The sequence below is a fragment of the Trichomycterus rosablanca genome, chromosome 4 (genome assembly GCF_030014385.1).
Source record: "Trichomycterus rosablanca isolate fTriRos1 chromosome 4, fTriRos1.hap1, whole genome shotgun sequence".
NCBI classification, from domain to species: domain Eukaryota; kingdom Metazoa; phylum Chordata; class Actinopteri; order Siluriformes; family Trichomycteridae; genus Trichomycterus; species Trichomycterus rosablanca.
In genome coordinates this window covers 52,256,211-52,282,760 of record NC_085991.1, presented here as the reverse complement: position 1 = coordinate 52,282,760, position 26,550 = coordinate 52,256,211, and the positions used below count along the sequence as shown (strand labels likewise).

At 41.3% G+C, this 26,550-nt stretch overlaps 2 protein-coding genes across 2 annotated transcripts; one reads left to right on the top strand and one right to left on the bottom strand.

Annotated features, from left to right (window-relative positions):
• Window positions 1-887: 887 nt before the first annotated feature.
• LOC134312005 (tripartite motif-containing protein 16-like) lies at window positions 888-11,284 on the top strand. The gene is made up of 4 exons (XM_062993654.1): window positions 888-927; window positions 6,432-6,455; window positions 10,102-10,161; window positions 10,577-11,284. Exons 1-4 carry the CDS (start codon window positions 888-890, stop codon window positions 11,110-11,112), a joined length of 660 nt encoding a protein of 219 aa, XP_062849724.1. The 3' UTR covers window positions 11,113-11,284.
• Window positions 11,285-12,497: 1,213 nt separating this feature from the next.
• On the bottom strand, window positions 12,498-26,213 carry maf1b (MAF1 homolog, negative regulator of RNA polymerase III b). Its single transcript, XM_062994507.1, has 8 exons — window positions 25,710-26,213; window positions 23,211-23,297; window positions 19,011-19,142; window positions 18,763-18,925; window positions 17,365-17,486; window positions 17,058-17,177; window positions 16,840-16,938; window positions 12,498-13,205 (listed from the first exon to the last, which is right to left on the bottom strand). Exons 2-8 carry the CDS (start codon window positions 23,291-23,293, stop codon window positions 13,181-13,183), a joined length of 744 nt encoding a protein of 247 aa, XP_062850577.1. The 5' UTR covers window positions 23,294-23,297; window positions 25,710-26,213; the 3' UTR covers window positions 12,498-13,180.
• Between the last annotated feature and the right edge of the window lie 337 nt (window positions 26,214-26,550).

Below are 26,550 nucleotides of genomic sequence, written 5' to 3'. Positions count from 1 at the left end.
CAATGTTTAATTCATAAATGTATTTTTTTGTGTATAAACTTACAATAAAGCATTCTTCCGCGACGCCAGGTAGTTCGATTAACAGTGTTGCTAGGCAACATGAGGGCGAACATAACATTAACTTTTTCTTTTCAGTGGCGTATTAATATGGAATGATGTGAGGCGGTCATAGGTGTGAGTTTATCGGGGATTTTACAACGACTTCGAACGCGGCTCAGCCAATCAGATTTTAGGACCGGAACTATCCGTTTTATAAAATCAAATAAAACTAGTTTAAAATCAAATAAAACATTAGTTTAAAATCAAATAATTCACTAGTTTAAAATCAAATAAAACTAGTTTAAAATCAAATAAAACATTAGTTTAAAGTCAAATAATTCACTAGTTTAAAATCTAATTTATAAAACGGAGCCAAGTCGTGCCAAAAACGTCATCCCCGTGCTAAAATCACAGTAACGTACGGCCTCTCGTGGCTTATTGCTTTAAAAAACATTGGTTTAAAATTATATAAAATTGCTAGTTTAAAATTAAATAAAAATGCTAGTTTAAAATTAAATAAAAATACTAGTTTAAAATCAAATAAAATTTCTAAGTTAAAATCAAATCAAAACGCTAGTTTAAAATAAAAAAAATGTTTTAAGTTAAAATCAAATAAAAACGCTAGTTTAAAATCAAATCTAATTTCTAAGTTAAAATCAAATAAAAATGCTAGTTTAAAAAACAAAAAGTTCTAGTTTAAACATGCTAGTTCAAATTAAAATAAAATGCTTGTTTTAGATTAAATAAAATAATAAACAAAAACGTCATCATTTAAATGCTAATATTAAAATATGTTTTTTTAAATTAGAACGCACACATACAGAAGACAACATTTCTCATTATATTCCATGGTCAGACAGCAGGAGTCGCTGTTGCACTGGCAGGCAGGTGAGTCCCAAACTCTTCCCCTGCCTCAGATTTACCCAAGTGTGTTGAGCATTGAGCTGAGACTCGGTTCTCTTACACTGGGGGTGCCAATCCATCACAAGGCACTACACTCACCATTTAATCCTAGAGGTTATTCAGAGCTGCTAATCCACCTTCTGCATGCCTTTCTGCAAAGAGAACATGCCAACCTCTTTACATACAGTGACTGAATGTGAGATTTGAACCCAAGTTTTCAGATCTAGTGCAAGTCCTATCCAGCGCCCTGTGATTCCGGGGAAACAGGACCCACCACGACCCTGAGCAAGATAAAGTAGTGGTAAAAGTAGTGCTGTTTTTTCAATACAATAAAGTCAGCAAATAAACAAAAATGTGCACCAAGATGTTTTTAAAGGGCTTATTTAAAATAGTTAATAGTCACTCTGTCAGATAAAACAGGCGTAACATGCATTACTTTCTATGTGAGAAATACAGGCAGTGGACAAAATATCAGAAACAGCTATCAGTGTATTCATTTTAGGGTGATAAGGAGTAGCGCCAGCTCTTCTCTTTCTTTTTCTTCTCCAGAACATCTTTCTTTCATTGCTTGTATGAAAGTCCAAGTAGAAATTGTTTCCATTTTTTATGGAATAAAGAAGTTGGAGATCTACTACATCAGGGGTGTCCAAATGTTTTTCACTGACTGATACGGAAAAACATACTATGGACTGAGACACTCACTAGAGGTGAGGTACTGTACATCGCCTCACCACTAATGTATTAAAGTTAGATCTAGTTTATCTAGTTTGGACACCACTGTACTACATGGTCTGCATTTCAAAACTTTCCAGACAGAACTGGTTTAAATCTGTTGATTAAGAGAACATAAATCATATTTTTTAGCAGTATGCATGGGGTCATTCTGAGGTTTTGCATCATATGGTGAACAGTGAATCTGAGATAAACATAATGCATGGTTAGAAAGGTTAAAAACACCCTTTAGCCAATATAGTGTATATCTCTCCAAGATCAGGACGAGCTTAATCAAGGTTCAGTGTGAATTATAGCAAACTTGGTCATGTTGAGGCTAGAGAGAGGAGTCTCACCCTCCTCTTAAAACACACGGACCAAAATCTCCAAAATTGGATATAAACGTAAAGAAATAAAAGTACTGTTTGAGGGTACAGTACAAAGGTAAGTGAAACTGCAGACACATGATACAGCTTCGTCCTGCTGTAACCTGGCAACCCTAGACATGGACCCAAGTCTAAGAGGTGAACTCAAGGTTAGGAACTACCCAGTAGCAAAGAGCAAACAGTGGTTTGTGCACTGATGATGTAACGTAGGCAAACCCCAACTTTTATCAGAGAGTCAGAGTCAGAGAGGTTTTATTGTCATTTCAGCTACATACAAGTACATATTGAAACGAAACAGCGTTCCTCTAGGATCACGGTGTAACATGGTACAAAAAGTGCAAGACAAAACAGTGTAAATACAACAATAAATAAAAAAAATCCTATAATAAATAACTACAAAAGATATTCCTAATTATCCCTAATCTAAACAAGTAATTAGAAGACAGGACTAAGGACAAGTGTTAGTACATGATGGTGAATAGATGGTACAATGGTTCATGAGGTAGTGACATGTACATTAGCAGCGTAAAAATGGCAATGCCGATAAGGTGCCTAAAAAGTAAATAAGGTGCAAAAATACAAGTAAGGTGCAGAAATTACTTGTTCAGTTCCAGGAGGTGTGCAAAAATACAAGTAACATAGTCAATACAGTTCAGTGTGTGTCAGCAGAAAATTTCCAGAGGAAATTGTTACAGTACTGAATTGAGGAGTCTGATTGCCTGAGGGATAAAACTGTTACACAGTCTGGTTGTGTTAGTCCTGATGCTGCGGTATCGTCTCCCAGACGGGAGCAGAGTAAAAAGTCCATGTGATGGATGGGTTGGATCGTCCACAATGCTGAGAGCTTTGCGGATGCAGCGGGTGTTAAAAATGTCCGTGAGAGATGGAAGAGCGACCCCGATGATCTTTTCAGCTGTCCTCACTACTCGCTGGAGAGTCCTGCGGTCCGACGCAGTACAATTTCCGAACCAGACAGTGATGCAGCCGCTCAGGATGCTCTCGATTGTTCCTCTGTAGAACGTGGTGAGAATGGGGGGTGGCAGATGAGCTTTCCTCAGTCTTCTCAAAAAGTAGAGACGCTGCTGGGCTTTCTTGGTGATGGAACTGGTGTTGAGGGTCCAGGTGAGATTCTCCTCCAGATGAACACCGAGAAATTTGGTGCTCTTGACGATCTCAACAGATGAGCCGTCGATGTGCAGTGGGGAGTGGTCCCTTAGTGTCCTTCTAAAGTCAATGACCATCTCTTTGGTTTTATCCACGTTTAGAGACAGGTTGTTGACTTGGCACCAGTCCGTTAGATGTTGTATCTCCTCTCTGTACGCTGACTCATCGTTGTTGCTGATGAGTCCCACCACAGTTGTGTCGTCTGCAAACTTAACGATGGAATTCGAGCTGTGCATTGCTGTACAGTCGTGCGTAAGCAGAGTAAACAGCAGTGGACTGAGCACACAGCCTTGGGGAGCGCCGGTGCTCAGTGTGGTGGTGCTGGAGGTGTTCTTACCGATCCGGACGGACTGAGGTCTCTCAGTCAAGAAATCCAGGATCCAGTTGCAGAGAGAGGTGTTCAGGCCCAGCGTGCTCAGCTTTCCAATTAGATGCTGAGGAATGATGGTGTTGAATGTTGAGCTAAAGTCTATGAACAGCATCCTGACGTAAGTGTTCTTTCTGTCCAGGTGTGTAGAAGCCAGGGGAAGTGTAGTGGATATGGCGTCGTCCGTTGAGCGGTTAGGACGGTACGCAAACTGCAGTGGGTCCATGGTGGGAGGCAGTAGGTTCTTAAAATGCCTCATGACTAGTTTCTCGAAGCACTTCATGATGATAGGCGTGAGTGCTACGGGACGATAGTCATTGAAGCATGACACAGATTACTTCTTTGGCACGGGTACGATGGTGGTCGTCTTGAGGCACGTTGGAACGATGGCACTGCTCAGGGAGATGTTGAAGATGTCAGTGAATACATCTGCCAGCTGTTCTGCACATCCTTTGAGCACTCGGCCAGGAATGTTGTCTGGTCCAGAAGCCTTCCGTGGGTTGACTCTGTGCAGAGTTCTCCTCACGTCCGCTGTGGTGAGACGAAGCACCTGGTCGTCACAAGGTGGGATCATCTTCCTCGCCAACATGTTGTTCTGCGCCTCGAACCGAGCGTAGAAGTCATTCAGCGCATCTGGAAGGGAGGCATCACTGTCACAGACGGGTGGAGTCGTCCTGTAGTTGGTGATGGCCTGGATGCCCTGCCACAAGCGCCGTGTGTCACCGCTGTTCTGGAAGTGGCTGTGGATGTTCTGGCCATGTGCGCGCTTTGCTTCTCGGATTGCCCGGGACAGTCTGGCTCTCGCTGTTCACAGAGCCGGCTGGTCACCTGCTTTAAAAGCGGAGTCTCGGGCCCTCAGCAGTGCACGCACCTCTGGAGTCATCCACGGCTTCTGGTTGGGTCTGGAAGTGATGGTTCTAGTGGTAGTGACGTCCTCAATGCATTTGCTGATGTAGCAGGTCACTAAAGTCGTGTACTCCTCTAGATCAGTGTAATCGCCGTATGTTGCAGCCTCCCTAAACATGTCCCAGTCAGTGCACTCAAAACAGTCCTGAAGAGCAGAGATGGATCCTTCTGGCCAGGTTTTCACCTGTTTCTGTACAGGTCTGGAGCGCCTGACGAGTGCTCTGTATGCTGGAATTAGCATTACAGAGATGTGGTCTGAGTATCCGAGGTGGGGGCGGGGCTCCGCCCGGTACGCACCGGCAATGTTCGTGTAAACATTATCCAGCGTGTTCGCTCCTCTTGTAGCAAAGTCCACATGCTGATGGAATTTAGGGAGAACAGACTTGAGATTTGCATGATTAAAATCCCCAGCGATAATAAACAGCCCGTCTGGATGAATGTTCTGCAGTTCGCTGATGGCTCTGTAGAGTTCGCTCAATGCTTCCTTCGCGTTCGCGCTGGGCGGAAGATACACCGCGACAATAAGCACGCTGGTGAATTCCCGTGGTAAATAAAAAGGTCTGCATCTAACAATAGCAAATTCCACCATCGGAGAACAGTACGCCACAACAAGCACAGAGTCCTTGCACCATTCGGTGTTAATGTAAACACAAACGCCTCCTCCTCGTGTTTTACCGGACTGAGCTGCATTTCTATCGGCGCGATACGATGCTAGCCCGTCTAGCTGAATGGCACTGTCTGGAATGTTGTCGCTAAGCCATGTTTCAGTGAAAATTAAAACACAACAGTCCCTGTACTCACATTGGGTAGTTCGCTGAAGTCTGATACAGTCCAGTTTATTCTCCAGAGAGCATGCATTTGCGAGGAATAACGATGGTAGAGCCGGCCGGCTTGGGTTAGCTTTTAGCCTAGCACGGACCCCGGCTCGCTTTCCACGCTTCTGCTTCCTCGAGCACCGCTTGCGGCGCCCCCTCCCCCGGTCACCTGCTTCAGGTAACACCGAGGACTGCAGGTCTGGTTCGCGAAGTAGGCAGAGTTCATGCAGAGTTCGCTGCAGATCATCTTGCAGGTTGGTTTCTGACTGTTTTCTCAATTGTAGCAGTGTCTGGCGGTTGTAAACTAAGTCAAAAGTGGTTTCCATACGTTTATAAACAAAACTGTCCTAAACAAACTTACAAACTTTTCCTGAAAACAACAAAAAAACACAGTTTTTCGACCCCAGAGCGGCCGCTGCGTGTTAACGCGCCGCCATCTTGAATCATCACTTGGATCATTACTGGAAAAGTCACATTTAGTAGTTTGCTGTTAGTTTATACTGAATTATACTTTTAAATATAGTGCATGTGTGTTTATGAATCTTTTTATGAATTATAGGAGTATAATGGATTTTTCACTGTTTAATAGCTTGGGTAGCAGGGTACAACTCACCTCAGACAAAATAGAAAAGATTCATAAACACACATGCACTATATTTAAAAGTATAATTCAGTATAAACTAACAGCAAACTACTAAATGTGACTTTTCCAGTAACGTTTACATATATGTGGGTAACTTAACAAATAAGATATATTGTATTAGGTGAATCAACTTTTAAAACTATATAAAAGTCCAGAATTTGGCTTATACATCCTGAAATTTCCAGCTTTCCAAAAATGTAGCATCTCTCCTATAAAATATTCATTTGAATTAAAAAGCATCTAAAACAGGATGAGGCATGACAATAATTATTTTAAACCAAACTGAATGATAAATGGTTTCCTCCAATGAATTAGCACTCTGTCCAGTGTGTATTTCTGAATTACATTAGTGTTACCAGGTAAAGATGGACCCGCCGTGACCCTGACCAGGTCATTGTCCTTCTCTCTCTCTCTCTCTCTCTCTCTCTCTCTCTCCACCCACCTTTAGATCAGCTGAATACAGGTGAAACTGATCTGATCCTGTTCAACGAGTGCAGATCTGTTTCGTGTCTTGTTTGCAGGTGAGTTTATATCAGTTCTGTTTATTACGGTTTATTGTTATTATTATTATTATTATTATTGTTACTTTATGTAGTTAAAATTGTTGATTTACTTTAAACTATCTTGTTTTGAACATAACGCTCACAAACTAAACCAGGAAGTCTGAGCTGATGTAAATGACTTGCTGTGTTTATGTGTTTATGAGGTAATAATCACAATAAGACAGTTTAATAGGTCACAAGGCAACAATTAAGTTTAAAAAAAGTGGCACCCCAATATTTTTTCTTTTCTTATTCTGTTGGGTGAATTAAAAACAAATGTGGATGTCTATTTCAGGGCTTTCATTATTATAGTTGTTGGTGTAATACACAGTGCAGCCAATAGATGGCGCTTAACGCTCAGGAGGAGTATACTACACAGAGGAGTCTAAATAAACCCTGCAGCCAAGTTAAGCACACTTTAAGTGTTCTGCCTCTTAGTTCTCCATACAGGGTTAATATTCCTCAGAATTATATAATAGATCATAATAAGGTGCTGCATTATTTGGAAATGCTAGTAATGTAAAGTAAACGGAATTGAAATAGTTGGTCGGTGATGAGTAGTAAGCAATGTGACAGAGAAAAAGCAATGCAGACATCTCAAGTTGCAAAAGCTCATTTTTGGGAGGTACCCCCACACCTCGACCCTGACCCCCCAAGCCAAAAAAAGAAAAGAATAAAAGCTAAAAAACCTCTCGCACACCAAAGGATCTGGGTGATAACAGAACTTTTAGAAGCTGCTAACTGAGCTACTAAGCTAACTGTTCGTGTCACAAACACATTAATGTGTACTACATAGTGCACTTGGTTGTATATTAGAAAAGAATTTATGTTCCCTACTTAGTGCACTAGACAGTGTACTAGATAATAGACTTATGTTTCTTACATAATGCTTTAGGTAGCGTATTAGTTAATGGGTTTAGGTTCCCTACATAGTGTACTAGATAGTATTTTAGATATTAATTTATGTTCCCTACGTAGTGCACTAGATAGTGAATTAGACAATTGGTTTATGTTCCCTACATAGTGCACTAGATTGTATATTCGATCATAGATTTATGTTCCATACATAGTGCACTAGATTGTATATTCGATCATAGATTTATGTTCCCTACATAGTGCACTAGATAGTGTATTAGATAACGCATTCATGTTCACTACATAGTGCACTAGAAAGTATAACTAGATGATTTGTGTTCCTTACATAGTGCACTAGAAAGTGTATTACATAATTAATTATGTTCCCTACATAGTGCACTAAATTGTATATCAGATCACGGATTTATGTTCCCTACATAGTGCACTAGAAAGTATAACTAGACGATTGATTTATGTTCCCTACATAGTGCGCTAGATTGTATATCAGATAACGGATTTAATACACGATCGGGGGAAAAAAGTCTGTGTCGCCTATGTGTGTGTGTGTCGCTCTTGGCCGCTCGTTCTAGATTCCGGGAGATTGTATCTGACTTGCGGGGATCTGGGAGCCGCTATGTATATGCGGGAGACTCCCGGAACTTCCGGGAGACTTGGGATGTCTGGCAATGAAAATGTTAATAACACACAAAATGGAGTTGTTGCTGTATGTTAACAAATGTGAACCATTGTTGACATGTTTTATTTGTAAATTTACTTGTTATTTAGATCAGAGAAGATAATCTGGGTCTGACAAACATTAAATGTTCTAGTTAATTCACAAGTGTGTCACTGTAATTTGTATTTTTGTTTCTGAGTGATGCAAGTGATAACAAGAACTGATGAGTTTGTAAGGTTTTGATATTGATCAGTAAGTGAGACACTAACAGCTGGATGATAAGAAAACTTAAGAACATCCATGTAGTTATATCCACTGGTGTATTTTTTGCAAAAACAATGGTATAACGAAACATGATGTAAACAGATTTATTATTTGAGTTATTTCTGCAGTCGGTTAAAAATGTTTCATATTTTTGGAAAAGAGAATAAATCCTGCAGCCAAGTTAAGCACACGTTAAGTGTTCTGCCTCTCTGTTCTCCATACAGGGTTTATGGACACCCTCCTTCCTGACACCTGCCAGGTTAGAAGGGTAATATTTACTGGTGTTTCTGTTTATGTGTAGAAAAATATAGTAATATAGATTAGATATAGAATTATAATATACAGTAGTATAAAATAGAATAAAATTGCTTTTTGCAAGAAACACACAGTGATACAGAGAACGCTGCTGATGGGCTGTAGACTGGGACGGACTCTATCTCACAATAACTCTGTTAGTGGAGGTGTTGCAATCTTATTTGCTAAGACCCTTACCCTGATTTCATATGAAAATATAATTTCTCTAGCAAGACTTGACAGGTTTTACAGTTTTAAACATCAACTCAACAGGACAGACTTTTACAAGACATTTTAATTTTTTTGGGATATTTGTACAGCAGTGTTGGGATATGGGAAAAGTGCAAATACAACAACAATGTAAACAGTATACTCAAAACATCACTAGAAACAGAACCCGATCAATAGAATCACTAGAAAAGAAATTATTAGAAATTGAGAAAATACCACAGAATACCAATAACAGATAACAATAATCACAATAAGCACAGGGCGCTCTAGTCCATTACCAATTTCAATGTGTGGACCAAATGGATGTGCCATCAAAGTTCTTCTTTAGCCTAGAGAACAAAAACAGACAAAAAAGGTTTATTCATTAATTGCGTTCAGAGTCTGGGGTTTTATTAACAGACGCTGCTGAAATCAGAAACAGAGCAATTCAGTTATATAGAGATCTAAACATGTCTTTCTAGAAAATATGCCTCAAGTTCCTGGTGAAACGCTAGCCGAGCTGGATGCTGAGCTAACCATGGAAGAACTGGAGAGAGCTCCACAAAGCACAGAAGGCGGTAAGTCCCCTAGGCTGGATGGCATCCCAGTTGAATTTTATAAAGCTTTTTGGTCAGAGAAAGGAGAAGATCTGTTAGCTGTACTTAATGACAGTACTAACTCTCCTCCCCAGACATAAAGAGCTGGAGAACAGTATCACTCCTGTGCAGTGATTATACGCTTCTGTCCAAAATATTAGCCAACAGGCTAAATAAAGTAACGGGAAAGATCGTCCATTCGGACCAGACTTACTGTGTTCCCAGCAGATCAATCTTTGATAAAGTTTCTTTGGTCCGTGACGTTTTAGACATTTTAAAACTGTTAAGGCCTAAAGTGGGATTGATCTGACTGGATCAAGAAAAAGCATTCAACAGAGAAGAACACAAATACCTGTGGGATACCTTGGCAGCGTTTGGCTTTAGTGAAGGTTTTATCAGCTAGATCAGGGTTCTGTACAATGATGTGGAGAGTATTCTGATTTTAAGTGCTCTGTTTTAAATGCTCCATTCAAAATAAACAGTGGTGTAAGACAGGGCTGCTCTTTGTCTGGAATGCTGTATTCAATCGCAATTGCGCCTCTGTTGTACAAGTTAGGGTTGAAACTTAATGGTCTCTGTATTCCTAGTTGGTCAGTTATTTAGACTTAAGGTCACTTTAGAAAAACACTGGGAGAACATGTCAAACTTCTTGCAGGTTGTACTCTCGACACTTTCTGATGTTAATATTCAGTTACTGTGATTAGTAATTATACTGTAACTTTTTCTGTAGTGAAGGTAGTCCGGATTACTCCACCTCCTGAACCTGAAACCAGAGAAGATTTTCTACAATGTAAGTTTCTCACATACGCACAAACATAAACAGTGCTGTTTTTTATTTGCATTTTCTATATACTGTCCCAACTTTTCTTCTGAATTGAGTTGTACATTCAAGTCATAGATCCCAAAAACCTAAGACCCCACGTAATTCACGGCCGTGAAAATCTATATATTTTTTTGGCGTAACCCCCCTCCGACACACCCGACACATCACCTTTCTTTGTTAAGTGTTTTTTATACACACAGGAAATACAGCTCTGTTTCCAGACCATTATCCTGGGAATTGTTAATAACATCCCGCGGTTCTCCCAGAAGCTTACGTTCTCTAAGTCCTCTATGTGGAAAAACAAGTTTCAGAATGACCCTTACCTCTCAGTGAGCACTCAATTCTATGTTAATTGGTTTATGTTGTGTTTTCTCTCCATCAGATTTCTGTCGGTTCACACTGGATCCAAACACAGCGCATCAACACCTCCGTCTCTCTGAGGAGAACAAAGTGGTGACCTGCGGTACAACAGCACAATCGTATCCTGATCATCCAGATAGATTTGATCGTTACTCTCAGGTTCTGTGTAGAGAGAGTGTGAGTGGACGCTGTTACTGGGAGGTTGAGTGGAGTGGGAATAATTGGGTTTATATAGCAGTGTCATATAAAAGCATCAGCAGGAAGGGATTCGGTGATGAGTCTTTGTTTGGATGTAATGATCAGTCGTGGAGGTTATTCTTTTCTCCATCCAGCTTTTCATTCTGGCACAATAACAAAGAGAGTGAAATTCCCATAATGCCGAGTTCCTCTAGAATAGGAGTGTATGTGGATCACAGAGCAGGAACTCTGTCCTTCTACAGCGTCTCTGATACAATGAAGCTCCTCCACAGAGTTCAGACCACGTTCACTCAGCTCCTCTACCCGGGGTTTTGGGTTTGTCCAGGATCAACAGTGAAACTGTCAGATTCAACAAATTAAACTGTTTGGGTGATTTTAGAATCTCATGTGAGGCAGTGATACAGATTTTTTTTATTTATTTACCACCATATTTCATCTTTTCTTAAATATTTGTCAATCTGAATAGATTCAGATCTTAAAACTAAATGAAAGGATTGTTCTTTAAGTGTGTCAAGAAATGGCAACGTTACAGCACAGAAGCATAAAAGCAGCATAAAATGATTACATTTCTTTTAACCACATTTCAGCAGTAGAGAGCACTTATGATTTTTCTATTATAACACATATTGCATATATATTTATTACTTTTATTGTACTGTAATAAATTTCTAATGTACCTTGAGCTGTTGTAATACTTGACTTTTCCTTTGGGATTAATAAAGCTATCTATCTATCTATCTATCTATCTATCTATCTATCTATCTATCTATCTATCTATCTATCTATCTATCTATCTATCTATCTATCCCACATTAAGCTTTTTTCACATTGTTTTAGACTCTTACAGTGAAGCTGATTCTCACTGTTTCTCTCCTGAGCTGTAAAACACAAGTTTGAAAGTGAAACCACCACACAGTGAGGACAATCCAGCTAAACGTAGATACGTATAGATGGTTTCAGTGGGGATTTGATTATTTCACAGAAATAGTTATTTGTGTTGCGGTCCGCCTACTCAACCTACAGCAGTTTAGACCCACCCAATAGTACTAATTTAATAGTAGTTATTTATTTATTAGGATTTTACACTTTTGATTACATTCATGACAGGAACGGTCGTTACTCATTACACAAGATTCATCAGTTCACAAGTTTATATCGAACACAGTCATGGACAATTTAGTGTCTCTAATTCACCTCACTTGCATGTCTTTGGACTGTGGGAGGAAACCGGAGCACTTAGCCACCGTGCCGACCCTAATTTAACAGAAGTGTAAATCCTGTGATGTTACCAGGTTTAATGCAACTGTAGGCAGTTGTAGCCTTGTGGTTAAGGAACCGGACTAGTAATCACTGCCAGATTGCTGCCAGATTGCTGCTCAAACTGTACGACTCATTTTACATTTACAGCATTTAGCAGACGCTTTTATCCAAAGCGACTTACACAATGAACAATTGAGGGTTAAGGGCCTTGCTCAGGGACCCAACAGTGACAACTTGGTGGTGGCGGGGCTTGAACCGGCAACCTTCTGTTTACTAGTCCAGTACCTTAACCACTGAGCTATCACTGCCCTTAGATACGACTTGACTCAGTGTGGGAACCCAACCCTGACTTGGTGAACGGCTGCCGATTAGACACGTGTCAGAAGGGGGTGTGTAGTAAACCGGCTCTCCTTGATTAGATCATGAATTTGAAATGACTACATTTGGAAATTAGAAAGGGGAAAATCCAGAGAAAAAAACGCTGATGAAGTCGAGACGTATTTATTTTCCCAACAGTAAAAACAAGAGCGAAAATAAAATGTAATTCGAGCAGCAAGTTAAGCAATAGCTACAGGATCGTATCACATGTTTAACAGAAATGACAGCGATGCATCATCACATTCAAACGAGAACACATTCACCAGGTTCTCATTTCTCTCCGACGAGCTTAAACTGGGTCGACTGTTCAGTGCGATAAAATACAATCAGCTAAAACTGCTGGATTTACAAACACACAGGTCATATATAAAAAGCACAAACATCGATAGAAACACGGGTAAATTACAGGCCCTCATCATTCACATATAACTGGGTGAAAATCATGTGACCAAAGTGAGCCGGTCCAATCTGAACTGCTGGTGCATGTTGGTAATTTTCATTCAGGATAAAAGAAAGACGGCAAAAGGCGATTCCCCCCATCAGCAAGTTCATCAAACCTTAACCAAGCTTTGGCCTTTGACACAAGTTCAAAACGTCCTCGGCGTTTCCAGAATGTCCACAAGGGTTCCTTACTGTTCCAAAAGCTTGAGAGAAACATAGAGAGATCGGGCTCTACATTATCCAGCTCTTTCTTAATGGCGCAGATAAATGAAGATGCATAGAAGCTTCCAGATGGGAAAAAAACAATGGCGTGTTAGCTGGAGCTCAAGCAGAAGTTCCTGAGAAAGCTCTACACACACAGAGTCTGAGGAAACCTGAGAGGAAAAAAAAAAGAATCTGTATTAATATAATATAAAAGTTAAGAACGTAACAATACTAGGGCTGTCGAAGTTAAACGCGATAATAACGCATTTAATTTAACGCGATAAAAAAAAAAAGTGCCGTTAACGCAAATTCTATTTCATGTTGAGACTTGACTGGTAGAACAAACGTTTTAATGTCGGACTTGCCACCGTCGTTCATTTGCGGTTTCTTAAAATAATATAACCGAGCGTTGTAGTGATGCACTTGCATAATAAAGAGATAAATACACGCTATATTCACAAGTTGTCGGGAGCAGAACACTTTATTAACTTGATCTGTTACGGCACTGAATACCGGAGTCAAGCACGCTAGTCCATGAACTATGGAAGCCCCAAAGGGTCAAAACACACTCACTTCGTGTAGAAACGTCCATCAAACCGTCGTCACGATACAAGCACAGTAAAGTCTGTTACAATAACGACGCCTTATCCCACCTGAAGCACCGCTGATCTACAATGTTTGCTGATGGAGAAATTCTAACCTACAATCTGACATTTATACGAAGTCGAGGGTCTCTGCTGGATAGTATTACTGCCTAGTATGTGAGTGAATAAAACTCCCTTACAGTTTTCTCTTGTCCCAGCAGTTTTTAACATCAGTACGTTTAGCATAAAATGTGTTCACCAAAAAACTTGTGTTCTATAACATTGACACTAGAGATGGGACGATCGGGGTTTTTGGCACCGATTCCGATCTCCTTTCAGGGACATCGACCGATAGCCGATTGCGATCGGGGGGGGGTTAGCAGTAAATAAAATAATAAACTTAAAAAGAGCCTCACAGTAAACCGGAGCAGCGCGCGCGCGCGTGTGTGTGCGCGCCTTTAGAAGAGACGCGTTGTTCACTGTATCGCTATAAGTGATTCATTGATTCACGAGTCATTTTTCGCCAAGCGTAAGTTTCTCTTCTCGGTTATCTCTCCGTGTTTACTGTTATTAATTAAATGTCGTGGTTTTAAATAAACACCAGCTACTACAGAACATTCTGTGTGACTCTCTTACATTAAAAAGCTTCATTACACTGATATTAGCACAGATCTGTAACCGACCGTCAGACTCGTTCCGTCTAAGGAGCTAAAAGTTCAGCAGATGATCCTGAACTAATGAATTTGGTAATGAATAAACTTTTGCCTCTGATTGGCTCTGTAACGTTTTCTGTTCTCATCTACATCACAAGTAAGAACCGATCACGATTTACCAAAGTGAACCAGGAGTTTATATAACGTGCTGATAGAATCCACTCAGATGTGACCGGGTTGAATTATCTTTTTAAAGTAAATATTACAACCAGCAAAATTACATCGTGTGTACGATGCACAACGTTAATGATGTTATTTTAGGTCATGAAGAGCTTTCACTGTGGTTTCTGTACGATGGGTGATGAATGGTGATGTGATGGTTGGCGTGTCGTAGCTCAAAGTCTGGATCGATCCACTGAGCCGTTAACTTAACGTGATCTTTATATATCACACCATCGGATCGGCTACTTTTAGGAGATATCGCCGATAGCATATTTTGATTAAAAATCGGCCGATACCGATTCATAGCCGATCGATCGTCCCATCTCTAATTTACACAGATTTTATTTAATGCGATTAATCGCGATTAAAATTTGTAATCGTTTGACAGCCTTAAACAATACGCATATTAATTAACATTTCTTTTCTTTATATAGGGTGTCGATGTGGTGCGTTTTGAATACGTTTCGAAACAGTTCATTATATGCATCTTCATATGTGCATCTGAAAGGAAGCTCCAGTGGAGCGATGGTTAGCCCCCCCCCGTTTCTCTTTATAATCACTGTAAAGGTACTTTAGACCGCATTTAGACCAAAATCCACTGGGTTCGAGGCAGGACTCCGACAAGCCCTTTATTCTGTTGTCCGAACGTTGTGTATCAAAAACAAACCAAACTGTGGGGTGAATTTGGAAAACTGTCTACCTGATCAGCTGCCTCAGTAAGACATCGACTTATTTGGCAGATTATATAGACGCACGACTTAGATAGTGGTGGGCGGATCGATCCAAAAATCTATAGTATCGATACCAAGGTTGGTATTGGTATCGGATCGATACTCTAGTTTCAGTTTCTTCTCCACTACATTCAGTACGTTCTTCCGTTGTATCCAAAAGTAGACGTGTGTGTGTGTGTGTGTGTGTGTGTGTGTGTGCAAACACCGCTCTTTTACATCTAACATGCACACTTTGCTCCGGTGTTTTATTGTCGTGCCGTCACGTGACTAAGCGACGCTGAGAGAAAATACATACAGCAGTAAGTGAGAGGCAGAGAGAAAAGTGGATATTTTCCATCAGTTAACTAATATAATTTAATTAAATAAAAAAAAGAGTTTTAAAGTTTTAAAACATTTGTTCTTCAGTTATAATGTTGTACTGTACTTTGTTTTAAGCCAGAGAAGAAATGCAGTGAATGGAATAAATTTAGTTTTATTATATTATTGTTTAGTCGCTCAGGTGGCGCAGCGGTAAAAAGAAACGTGCTACAACCAGGGCTGGATTCTGAGAAGCGTGGTATCGAATCCAGCCTTGCTTTACCGGTTCGAAGCCGAGTGGCTATATGAGCAACGATTGGCCGGTCGCTCATGTGGGGGGTGGGACGAAGAACCGGATGTGGGTCTCTCTCTGTCAGAATGCGATCGCGTTCTCTGCCGGCTGATTGGAGGCGCTTGCACGGGGATGGGAGAGGGTGCCCTTAGGGTGTGTCTCTCCGCATGCAACGCTAGGTGGCGCCAAACTCGTCAATGTGTGGGTGGCAAAGATGCATCTGGCTGCTGCTCGTGTTTCGGAGGGGATACGGGTTAGCTTCGATCACCTCCGTCGGGGCAGGGTTCGGCATAGACGGAGAGGAAGCACGATGCTAATTGAACGATTGGATGCACTAAAGGGGGAGAAAAAGGGGTAAAAAAAAATAAATAAAAAAAATAAAAATGTATATTATTGTTTATGAACAAAATCCTTTCACAAAAAAAAAAAGAATTGACGTATTTTAATATTTTTTCTGTACTTTATTTTACAAAAAGCCAGAGTACAATGAAAGGGGGAATTATGTTTTCTAATTATATAATTGTTTCTGAACTTGTTTAACTTCATTAAAGTTTATTACATTAATAAAATACTTATTATTTGCCTAAAAACTGTAGTGGGTTTTTAGATGCACATGATTAACTAATTAACACAAAATAATTTGGTCGTCGAAGCATATTGATGATACATTGACCTCATAAATCATGACACGCTGCTCTTCCCTACATGAAAGTAAATAAGCCGCTTTACAAGTAAAAAAAGTATCGGTATCGTATCGGTATCGGCGATACTGGCCCTGTATTTACTTGGTATCGGATCGATACCAAATTTTGCAGTATTGCACACCACTATTAGACAGCGATAACTGCGATTACGTTACAGCAGTTTTTGCTTACTAAGCTAACCAAGTTAGCTTCAGGCCATTCAAACCAATGGGCTGAGGCGGCACAACCCGCTAGTCCGAGTCCGAATTTATAAATAAACGACACTTGTGCAATAACTTCGTTTTTCACGTGCTTTGCGGAGAGAAGAGCACGAAACCTCACCTGTCCTCGGTGAATCCGTCCACCTCCTCCTCATCATCGTCGTCCAGCTCCATGTCCAGCTCGTTGTCGAGGCCCCCGCGGCCATAGTTACTGAGGACGCTAAATGAGGAACAAAGCCAGGCGTCCAGTAAATGAACCGCTGACATCTACTGAAATAGCTGTTGCGTTGCATCGTCGTGTGTGTGTGTGTATGTGTGTGTGTGTGTGTGTGTGTTTACCTGACAGAGCGACAGGTGAAGAAAACGATGCGTTTGAGTTTCTTGTTGTAGAAGAAGTAGTTGAAGGACCAGAGGTTACCCTCCTCACCAAAGGGGTCAGAGTCCAGATCTGGGTTATAGCTGCACACACACACACACACACACACATTTAGTCTTTGCTACCACACACATACTGTATGTTTCCATTTCAAAGACCTACATAACTGTAACCAAGACTTGGGTTTTTGGTCAACTTCACCAGACCACATAAAAACACATCATATCTCAGCAGCACTGCTTACAAATACACCCATGCTCATACACACACCTGTAGATGTCACAGCTCTGCAGGTTGATCTCCTGGTCGATGGCGTTCCAGAGCTCCGGACCCAAGGTGTTGAACTCCTCGCCCACAGCCGAGTAGAGGCTGCTGTTCACAGCGTTGGCCACCTGGTGAAACCACAACATGCCTTTATTTTTACACGTTCAGCATTTTCAGCTTTAATACAATCCAATCATTTGGATCTCTCCCCCCCCCCCCAACTGTTAATTCCCAACAGCTGAGGGTTAAAAAGAGACAAGCAGCTTTTCTGTATTTTAATAACCGTGTCCAATTGCGTCTCCACCAATGCCGATCACCGCTCTGATTGAGGAGAACGAAGCTAACCCACGCCCCCTCCGACACGTGGGCAGCAGCCGTATGCATCTCATCACCTGCACTTTGACGAGTACAATGCGGATCAGCACTGTGTACGGAGAGACACACCCTGACAGCACTCTTTTCTCATCTCTGTGCAGGCGGCATCAATCAGCCAGCAGAGGTCGTAATTGCATTAGTTATGAGAGAGTCCCTATCCGGGTTAAATATCCCACCCCTATCTGAACAACAGGCCGATCGTTGTCCATGTGGCTCCTCAGCCCAGCCGGCAGGCAGAGCTGAGATTCGATACGATGTCCCGGCGTGTGTTTTGACCGCTGCGCCACCTGAGCAGCTACTAAAACGGTACTTTTTAACTACAGTGAACCAACATGATAAAACTTAACTTGCCGTTGAGAAGGTTTGGGTGCTGCCGACTAGACAAACATCTGTGTCCTAGAACGTCTCCTTAAAAAATTTAACCTGATCTTCCTGGTACCGTGGGTCTGTCTGAAAACCTCGTGAATTCTCTACACAGGCGCATTTACGTCATCCTACACTCCCGAGAAGAGGGCGTGTCTAAACTCTTAAATGCATTAAAATGCTCCAGCTGAGGCGCCTTAATTCTAAGTAATTATCTGACTGAATAACGAGGGAGCGTCCGACTCCTCCTCAGCGCTGAAGGCAATCCCAGCATTCAGTGCGGCACGACTCTCATAAAAAAATTACAATATAGAAAGACAACCAAATGAGGAGCAACCAATGGAGTTCTTATCAAGTGTAAATACATTCTTATTGATGTTTAATTTGTGTAAAGCTGTCGTTTATTTGTAAATTGGGGCTCGTCAGGGACAGTTTAAGCGTTTTCGGTAGACGGAGGGAGACATCAGCTGGCCAGCTAGCGGGTTATGCCACCTTAACCTGTTGGTTTGAACAGCCAAAGGCTAACTGTGTTAGCTTAGTAAGCTAAATCTGCTTCATGAGTTCGATGTCTTATTAGAATCCTCTCTACTTAGGAAGCTCACTAGGTTTTCGGACAGACCCGATACGTCTGACCGCATATTTGTGCGCGTAAAGCACTTGACTGACCCAGTTGAAGCTCGGTTCGCGGCTGAACTCGTGGGCTTTGGCGGCGCTGAAGTCGTAATCTGGACGGAAGGACTCGTTGAGCGTGGTGATGAGGTAGAACAGCGTCTTCCTGCAGCACTTATCGCTCAGAGGGTTTTCCACATCCTCACCGCTCTTCCCCAGGCTGGAAGCAGAAAGCGTGACGTCCTTCAGAAGGCGTGCACTGTATGACGTTATGAACCATGAGTTAATGCGTGAGGGTGGCTTACAGGTTGGGACTGGGGACGCTGCTGGTCTGCGGGGGTGAAAGCGCCTCCAGTACATGTGGCTCCCCCTCCTGGCAGAACTGCTTGAACATGTGCTTGTCATCACCGGCCATCTTGCAGGAGTAACTTTCGATCCTGGAGAGAGAGAGAGAGGGATTTAGTATTTATACCATGTGGGTGCTGCATGGCAACATGAGGTCTGGTGAGCTGGGTTTGATCCTTGCCTTCAAAAGCATGCAGAGGACGACTGGCTGGTATAAACAGCTATTAAACTGAAACCACAGTGGTTCTGGATCACGTACGCAGTTCAGAAGAACCTCTGAAGACATTAAGCTGGGTGCTACAGAGCAAGCTGGAGGGTTTAACACAGGATCAGGTGTTTATTCTGAGGTCTATCTAAAGCCTGGATGGAATGTCACACAGACCGACCAAGGCAAGTTGAGAGCTCGATGCAGGGCCAGACACGCTGAGCAGAGCTTATTTATAGATGAAGGGCAAAAGTCGCAGTCGGAGCAGGTTTACACGAGTCATGTGATCATGAACACACTGTGAAAACCCAACAGACTACTAAGTGCTAAAGGCATCCAGGCCTGAGTATGTGGTCAGAATCTTCTAGATGATTAAACCTCATGTCTGTACATGTGCGGCAGGTTCTGAACGCAAAGAAAACCACATGGTACATGTTGCAACAGAGTTCAAAAGTACACATATATCAATAGCCCATCTCAGGACTAACATTAGATGATGTGCTGCAGACCCCAGCTGACCAAGAGCCTTGTGGATAGCATTATCAGATACAAGGGGTTACATCCTGCTATCCCTTAATCATCCATCCCTTGTACAGGCGGTTCAACTAGCCAAAATGAGCCACAATTACAGCAGCAATGTGGAACCTGTTCGCCCCCTGCTGTCTGTTTGAGACGCCTGCATTAGTGACGGATAATCTAGGTCAGCGGTCACCAACCTTCTTTGCACCACGGACCGGTTTTATATAAGATATAATTTCATGCACCCTCGGGGGTGGGGGTATTTAAAATAGAATAACTATAGAATGGAAAAATCGGTCTGAGTTCTGAGCTTTTTTTCCACTGCAACGAGACGCTGCTCCCACCTAGTGGCGATTGGGGACAATAACACCCGAAGAGTGTTGGAAATTTAACTCCTCTTGTACAGCCCGGTAACAAATGACCCACAGACTGGTATGGTCCACGGCCCAGTGGTTGGGAACCACTGATCTAGAGAGTGTAGCTAGTCTCTTCATACACAATTTGGCTGTCTGTGAGCCTTCAAGGATGGTGGCAAGATTCCAATGGGGGGAATTGGACATGGCGTAAACTTTAATATCTTAAAAAAAAAAAAAAAACTATAAATTATCTCTAACCCTTCTCCTACTTTTAGCTTAAAACCTTCAACACTTAGGTAAATACGAAACCCATGAGCGCTTGAGGAGTGAAATTCACCCCGACGGCGCTGAGTGGTACAGAATTGCGCAATGTGTTTACTGCTTAGTGCATCGTGAGACAGCATTAGCACTTTTGAACTTGCATGAAGCACAGCTGTATGTGTGTGTGTGTGCTCGAGCAGATGTTAAGTGACACCGCACTGTGCGTCGGCGTCGGCCGCAGGGCTCAATCACACATGTGCAGTCTCTCTCTTCATAACTCCAGCACACACCCACCACTCAACGACCACACGAGCTACACGAGAGAAAAACTCACTGGAGCGGATTTCTGTAAAAGCCAGAAGTGTGTGGTGCAAGTCTCTTTATGCACTAGTGACCTGCTTACTAGGGGGCGGGGCAACACGGGAAGAAATACCATGAATTTACCCGGTCAGACCAATGGAAGGAAGGCTGGGGTGTAAGAACATAGACGCCGGAGGTCCCAGTTTACAGCTTAGAGTCTCACTAATAAAAAACATCTGCCTTAATACAGTATTTAGGTGTTTTATGAAGCCGTTATTCATTCAGTAAACAAGGAATCTCACATATTAAGTGAGCTTTATTTGTTTGTTTATTAGGATTTTAACGTCATGTTTTACACTTTGGTTACTTTCATGACAGGAACGGTCGTTACTCGTCACACAAGATTCATCAGTTCACAAGGTTATATCAAACACAGTCATAGACAATTTAGTGTCTCCAATTCACCTCACTTGCACGTCTTTGGACTGTGGGAGGAAACCGGAGCTCCCGGAGAAAACCCACACAGACACGGGGAGGACCTGGACCTTGCTACCCACTTAGCCACCGCGCCGCCCCTATTAAGTAAGCCGCTTAACTCTCGTAAGGATCAAGTCAAATTAACACAAACGAAATAAATACAGACTGTAGATATTTCAATTCAACAAACCAACATTTAAGATTTACAGTCATTTTTACTTGGCATTTAGAAATGTATCTGCCAGACCAAAAGGGAAAGTCTACAAGACGGTAGTAAGGCCTGCTATGTTGTATGGCTTGGGTTTAGGTTATGTTTGTTTTGTTTGTTTGTTTGTTGTTTAACACCATGTTTACCCATTGGTCATTCTCATGGCAAGATGGGCACCTAGCTTTGTTCGGGTTATTTATTCATTTGTTCATTTCTTCATTTTTATTATTATTGTTATACATTGTACTTTTTATTGTCTATCTTTTGTACTGAGTGCTTTACTGTCCCTTCGCTGCTGCAACACTGTGAATTTCCCCACTGTGGGACTAATAAAGGATTATCTTATCTTATCTTACATGTTGTAGCAACTAAAACGTCAGGCACTTCCAGTTGCGAATAATCAAAAAGGTTATATTGTGCCACACTTTCCCAATAGCTTAGCACCATGTGGCTTCCACTTTATCTTTACCAAATCTCAAAGTTTTGTTTCTATGACTTTCTGTCAAATCTCCTCTACTGACTTTAAAGTAACATGGAGTTCCAGCCTTGTCTAGCAAGAAGCCAACCGGGTCTGTATAGGCTGATCCACCAGCGTTATGAGAGATCTGTGTATGCAGTGTCAGAATTGGTTTCGTCTGAGCTCATGTTCATTCTTGGTTTGATGCATTCAATGATTCATTACCCTGTGTGCAGGTGTAAGGTCTGATTGTCTCATGGTTTCAACATGACAAGTGTTATATGTTAGTAGACGATTAGGGATGTAGGGATGGGCCCGATCGAGGCATTTTTTAACTGATCGGTATCGGCTTTACTGAGCCCGATCCTTCGTTTTACGTCAGCGGTCAAGCAGGTGTCGTAAGCGGAGAGTCCAGCAGCGAAGTGTGACGTCTGCGCTGCGAGCGTTTCACGAGGCGGTGGGAGCAGAGCTGCGTTCATTACTGTAGAATTTTACTGTTTATACGGTGTGTGAGTCGAGGATCACTCCGGTTTACAAAACAATCACTTTTAATCCCAGTATGAAAGGAGCCTAACATACAGCACGAGTTATGTCTGGTTCACACGACATGATTTTCGCTAGGCAATCAAAACTCGGCTCTCGATCACTGTGTGTGAACTACTCGACAACTCGATCTGACCGGCTCGATTCGACTGGATCGAGATTTCTAGCACGTCAGATATCTCAATCTGAGTTGCACGACTGGCAGTGAGAGACATGTCGAACAGCCAATGAGAACGCAGGATACGGCGTGAGGGGAAACACAGGGGAGGAGTGTAAACAGGTGGGACAGGGGCGTAATATAGTTTATATCAGAATACATCAGCACACACACGTTTTACAGTATTTCTGACCTGATCGTTCTCTACAAAACACCCACGCTGCATTGCAAACATATTTATTAACCTCCAACTCACTACAGAACAATCCAAGCTGGTCGTGTTGTCAAATCCACTCAGATTCATTTATTTTTTCTCCTTGATTTAACTCTGCACATCAGCGCGCAAACTTTGATCGCTCGCTACTTGTTGACGTGCATGTTTGGACGTGGTGTCATTAAACCTCTCGTCACTTCTCTCGTCTGTTTTCGTGACAAAACGTAGTTTGGGAGACCGGAGAAGCTCGCCTGTGATTCCAGTTGGTGATAGATGGTGTAGTGTGAAACCCCCTATCGCCCTAAAGACTCCGAGTGCAAGAGTTCCAGTCGTGTCGTGTGAACTGTACAGCGACCCGACAAATCAGAAAGTCGTGTAGCGTGAACGTGGCATTAGTAGACGATACCTCCCAATTTTAAAGAGCACCAGTGCTGTTTACAAAGAAGTACAAGGGAGCACAAACCTGCCCAGGATGTGAGACTCTCCAGTTTCCACACACAGCCGAAAGCCCAGCGCCTCAAAGCTGGAGTTTTCCAAAAGCTTCATGATGCTAAAACATACAAATTAAAACAGAATAATTAGAGTGGAAGAATTCAAGAGAACTTCACTGACACATACACAATGGAAACGTCCATCCTGCTTCTATTCCACAGCTCTGTATTATCAGCTGATTATTAATCCATGACTTACATCCTCACAGCACCTGAACTGACCACAGCTATACAAAACATCATGGGTGCTCCAAGTCTATGCAAAGTGTGGGTTCTTCTCCTGGCCTATTCTGCATCTACTGTATATCACTTGATCTGTGCGTTTTCCTTGGTGCATTTTTAGTTTATTTCTGATGTTGGGGTAAATCTCATGCAGTTTATTGTTTGTTTGCGTGTTCCATTGCAACTGCCTTTTATTTTTAATATATTCATTTATGAGGGAGGTTTCTGTGTTTGCGTGGACTACATGTCTCACACATTTAGTGTAGACTACATCCGAAATGCAACTACATCCAACTAGATCCAAAGATGCAGTGATTCTCTCACTGTGGTTCATTACGTTAAAATAAAAGACACACGAGACGTTTAATATCTAAAATAAAGCCATAAAATATCCACATTTACCGTACAAATTCTGTTTATTTGCAGAATGTAACAAAACGTTACAACAACAAACCTCAGTCTAGGTTTAAGGCACCCAGTTCAGAGCAGGTGCATAATGCCTTTTTATTTAAAGCTCACTTGACTGTGGACAGAGTCATCCATGTTTCAGCAGCTTTTTTGACATACTGTACGTCTCAACTGGACGTCTAAATCTAGCACAGTATAACTTCACGTGCACACGATAAACTTTGGACAACAAAGAAAAATATATAAATCAGATTACTGACCCAAGACCGTTTGCTGGGGGCAATTACTACTGAAATCTGCATCAAAAACAAGTAACCGATTTAAATGATCACTGTGATGTGTTATAAGCTTCACAAATGTATGAAAATAATCGCTTTATCGCACCATGCACTAGTCTAAATGTTAAATCATAGTTTACTGTGGTTATTAGGGATGTAACGATGCACCACAATACAGTTAATAACCGATTCAAAAATTCTACGATTCAAATCGATTTGACATGTAAGGTGAATCGATATTCACTTTAAACAGCAGAGGGCGCTGGCGCTATTCACCTCGCCTTGTTGACGTCACTGGCGAAATACGCCTGGTTGCCAAATTTGGGGTTTTTTTAGCCAAATTGGGCTTAATTCAAAATTGTTTTGCATAGTTTGTACCTACCTCAGAAAAAAAAAGGGTGTTAATTATATAGATAAAGAAAAGAATCACAAATACAGTATTTTCTTTCTTTCTTTTTTTTTTAACCCTTTGATGCACAAGCTAAGCAAACCGCTTCTAATGCACAACATGGGTCAAAAATGACCCATATTCGTTTCCTATGTTATTTCATGTATTATTGAGTATCTTTTTGGTATATATTTTGAAAACATTTCACCATTTAATGTTTCATACTAGAATATGTTAACAGCTAGCAAGCTAATAGTATTGGACATATTTAAGATTCAAGAGCCTAATCTTTGGTTGTCTTTCAAAAGATCAGTAAATATGTTTTTGACTACAAACACTTACAAATGTCAGTAGTTTCTGTCAAATTCCATAGTAAATATATAAAGGTCATTTTTGACTCATGTTGTGCATTAGAAGGGTAGTGATACAAAAATGATTTTTATAAAATATATATATATATATATAAAACTAAAATAAGGATTTGTGATGATCAAAAACAAGTTAATTGAGGAATTCATGAAAGCTTGACTGACTAAATTAATTTATTGCAAAGATATAGAAAATAAAAACTCAGTCGGTCACTTTTGACCCAGGTTGTGCATCAAAGGGTTAAGAGAAATAATAAAAGTAAACTCTGTCATAATTTGTCTTCAATTTCATTTTCTTTAAAAATCGGTAAGAAATCGTATCGTGAACCCAGTATCGTGTGTAGAGTGTATCGTTACATCCCTAGTGGTTACTGTTTAACGTTTCAGTGAAACAAGCGAGCTTTGACTTGCTGCCCTTCCTCCACTTGACGTTCACACCCTGGCTGCATCCCACATCTCTCCTTCCTCACTATACTGATGCACTACATAGTGCACCACAACAACTAATTCTGTAGCCTATCTAGTGGACTTTGTTTTACACACTAAGCTGTTAAAGACTCGGACTACAAAATATACTGCTTCCTGGTTTGGGACAAGGTAAAGCAAACAAACAACAAAAGAAGAATATAGAATATCAATATAGAAATAAATACATATAATAAGAGACCAGAGTAAAAAAGAAAAACACGATTAGATAACTAAACTATCAGCTACAATTGTGAAAACATAAACAAGATGAGTTACTGTGACGATAAAATAATTATGGTTAAACGTTTGTGCAAGCACAGAAAGAATAAAATGTCTCACCTTGATGTTTGGTTTCAATCTGACGCAAAATAATTAAAACAGAACGATAAATCCAATCAATAATAATATTAAAAGCTCTGAGTAAAAATGACCCCTAAACTAACACAACACAATGTAAACCAGCGACGGTTAAAGTGACTGTAAATTCAAATTTTTTCAGTTAACGGTCGCAACGGACATATACTGCACTCTTCTCTCGCTCTTATCGAAAAACCGTTGCTTTTTAAATTTAAACTCGATTTAAATTTCAACCGTCGGCTTGTCGAGCTTCGCCAACACTCCGACTCGAGCTGCATCCCCCTCCGATTAGAACCGATTTAGACCGAAAAAACGGAGCCGATAACCCCGCAACCTGACCAGGGTCGCTTTAGAATGCGACCTGATCAATCACTTCACCCTAACACGTCCTTTATGTAGCGATTAATCGAATAAAGCGGCACCGCGGCGCGATATTTTCAGCTCTGTTCTCTGTTTACGTCGAGTCTTTTACCTCCCTTCTGTAAATCTGAAAACAGTCCTACTGACCCCGCCCATGTCAGATCTCGCATCTGATTGGCTGTTTTAGATGTCAATTACATTTTGCGTGGATTTCATTGGCCAGGAATAAGGCCCTGCTTCGTATGTAATGCGGTGATTGGTTTAAACAGCACGTCCGTTTCGTTCTTTGTTATTTTTTTCATCAAGAATTAAATGCGCAGCAAACAAACAGTCTAAAACAAAACGTATAATGTAAATAAGCGGATTAATGAAGCTTTAATATAACAATGCAGATGTACTTGGCTAATATGCACCTATATGCTGTATATACATGTCAGGCAATGCACTTGTAGGAACCGTGTGC

Excerpts from the sequence above, each read along its gene's own strand:
- maf1b (XM_062994507.1), bottom strand. The coding sequence starts at position 23,293 with ATGAAGCTTTTGGAAAACTCCAGCTTTGAGGCGCTGGGCTTTCGGCTG. Across the intron at positions 19,143-23,210 it reads GAGTCTCACATCCTGGGCAG|GATCGAAAGTTACTCCTGCA; the intron begins GTTTGTGCTCCC and ends CTCTCTCTCCAG. Across the intron at positions 18,926-19,010 it reads AGCGTCCCCAGTCCCAACCT|CCTGGGGAAGAGCGGTGAGG; the intron begins GTAAGCCACCCT and ends TTCTGCTTCCAG.
- LOC134312005 (XM_062993654.1), top strand. The coding sequence starts at position 888 with ATGGTCAGACAGCAGGAGTCGCTGTTGCACTGGCAGGCAG. Across the intron at positions 928-6,431 it reads GCTGTTGCACTGGCAGGCAG|ATCTGTTTCGTGTCTTGTTT; the intron begins GTGAGTCCCAAA and ends CAACGAGTGCAG. Across the intron at positions 10,162-10,576 it reads CAGAGAAGATTTTCTACAAT|ATTTCTGTCGGTTCACACTG; the intron begins GTAAGTTTCTCA and ends TCTCTCCATCAG.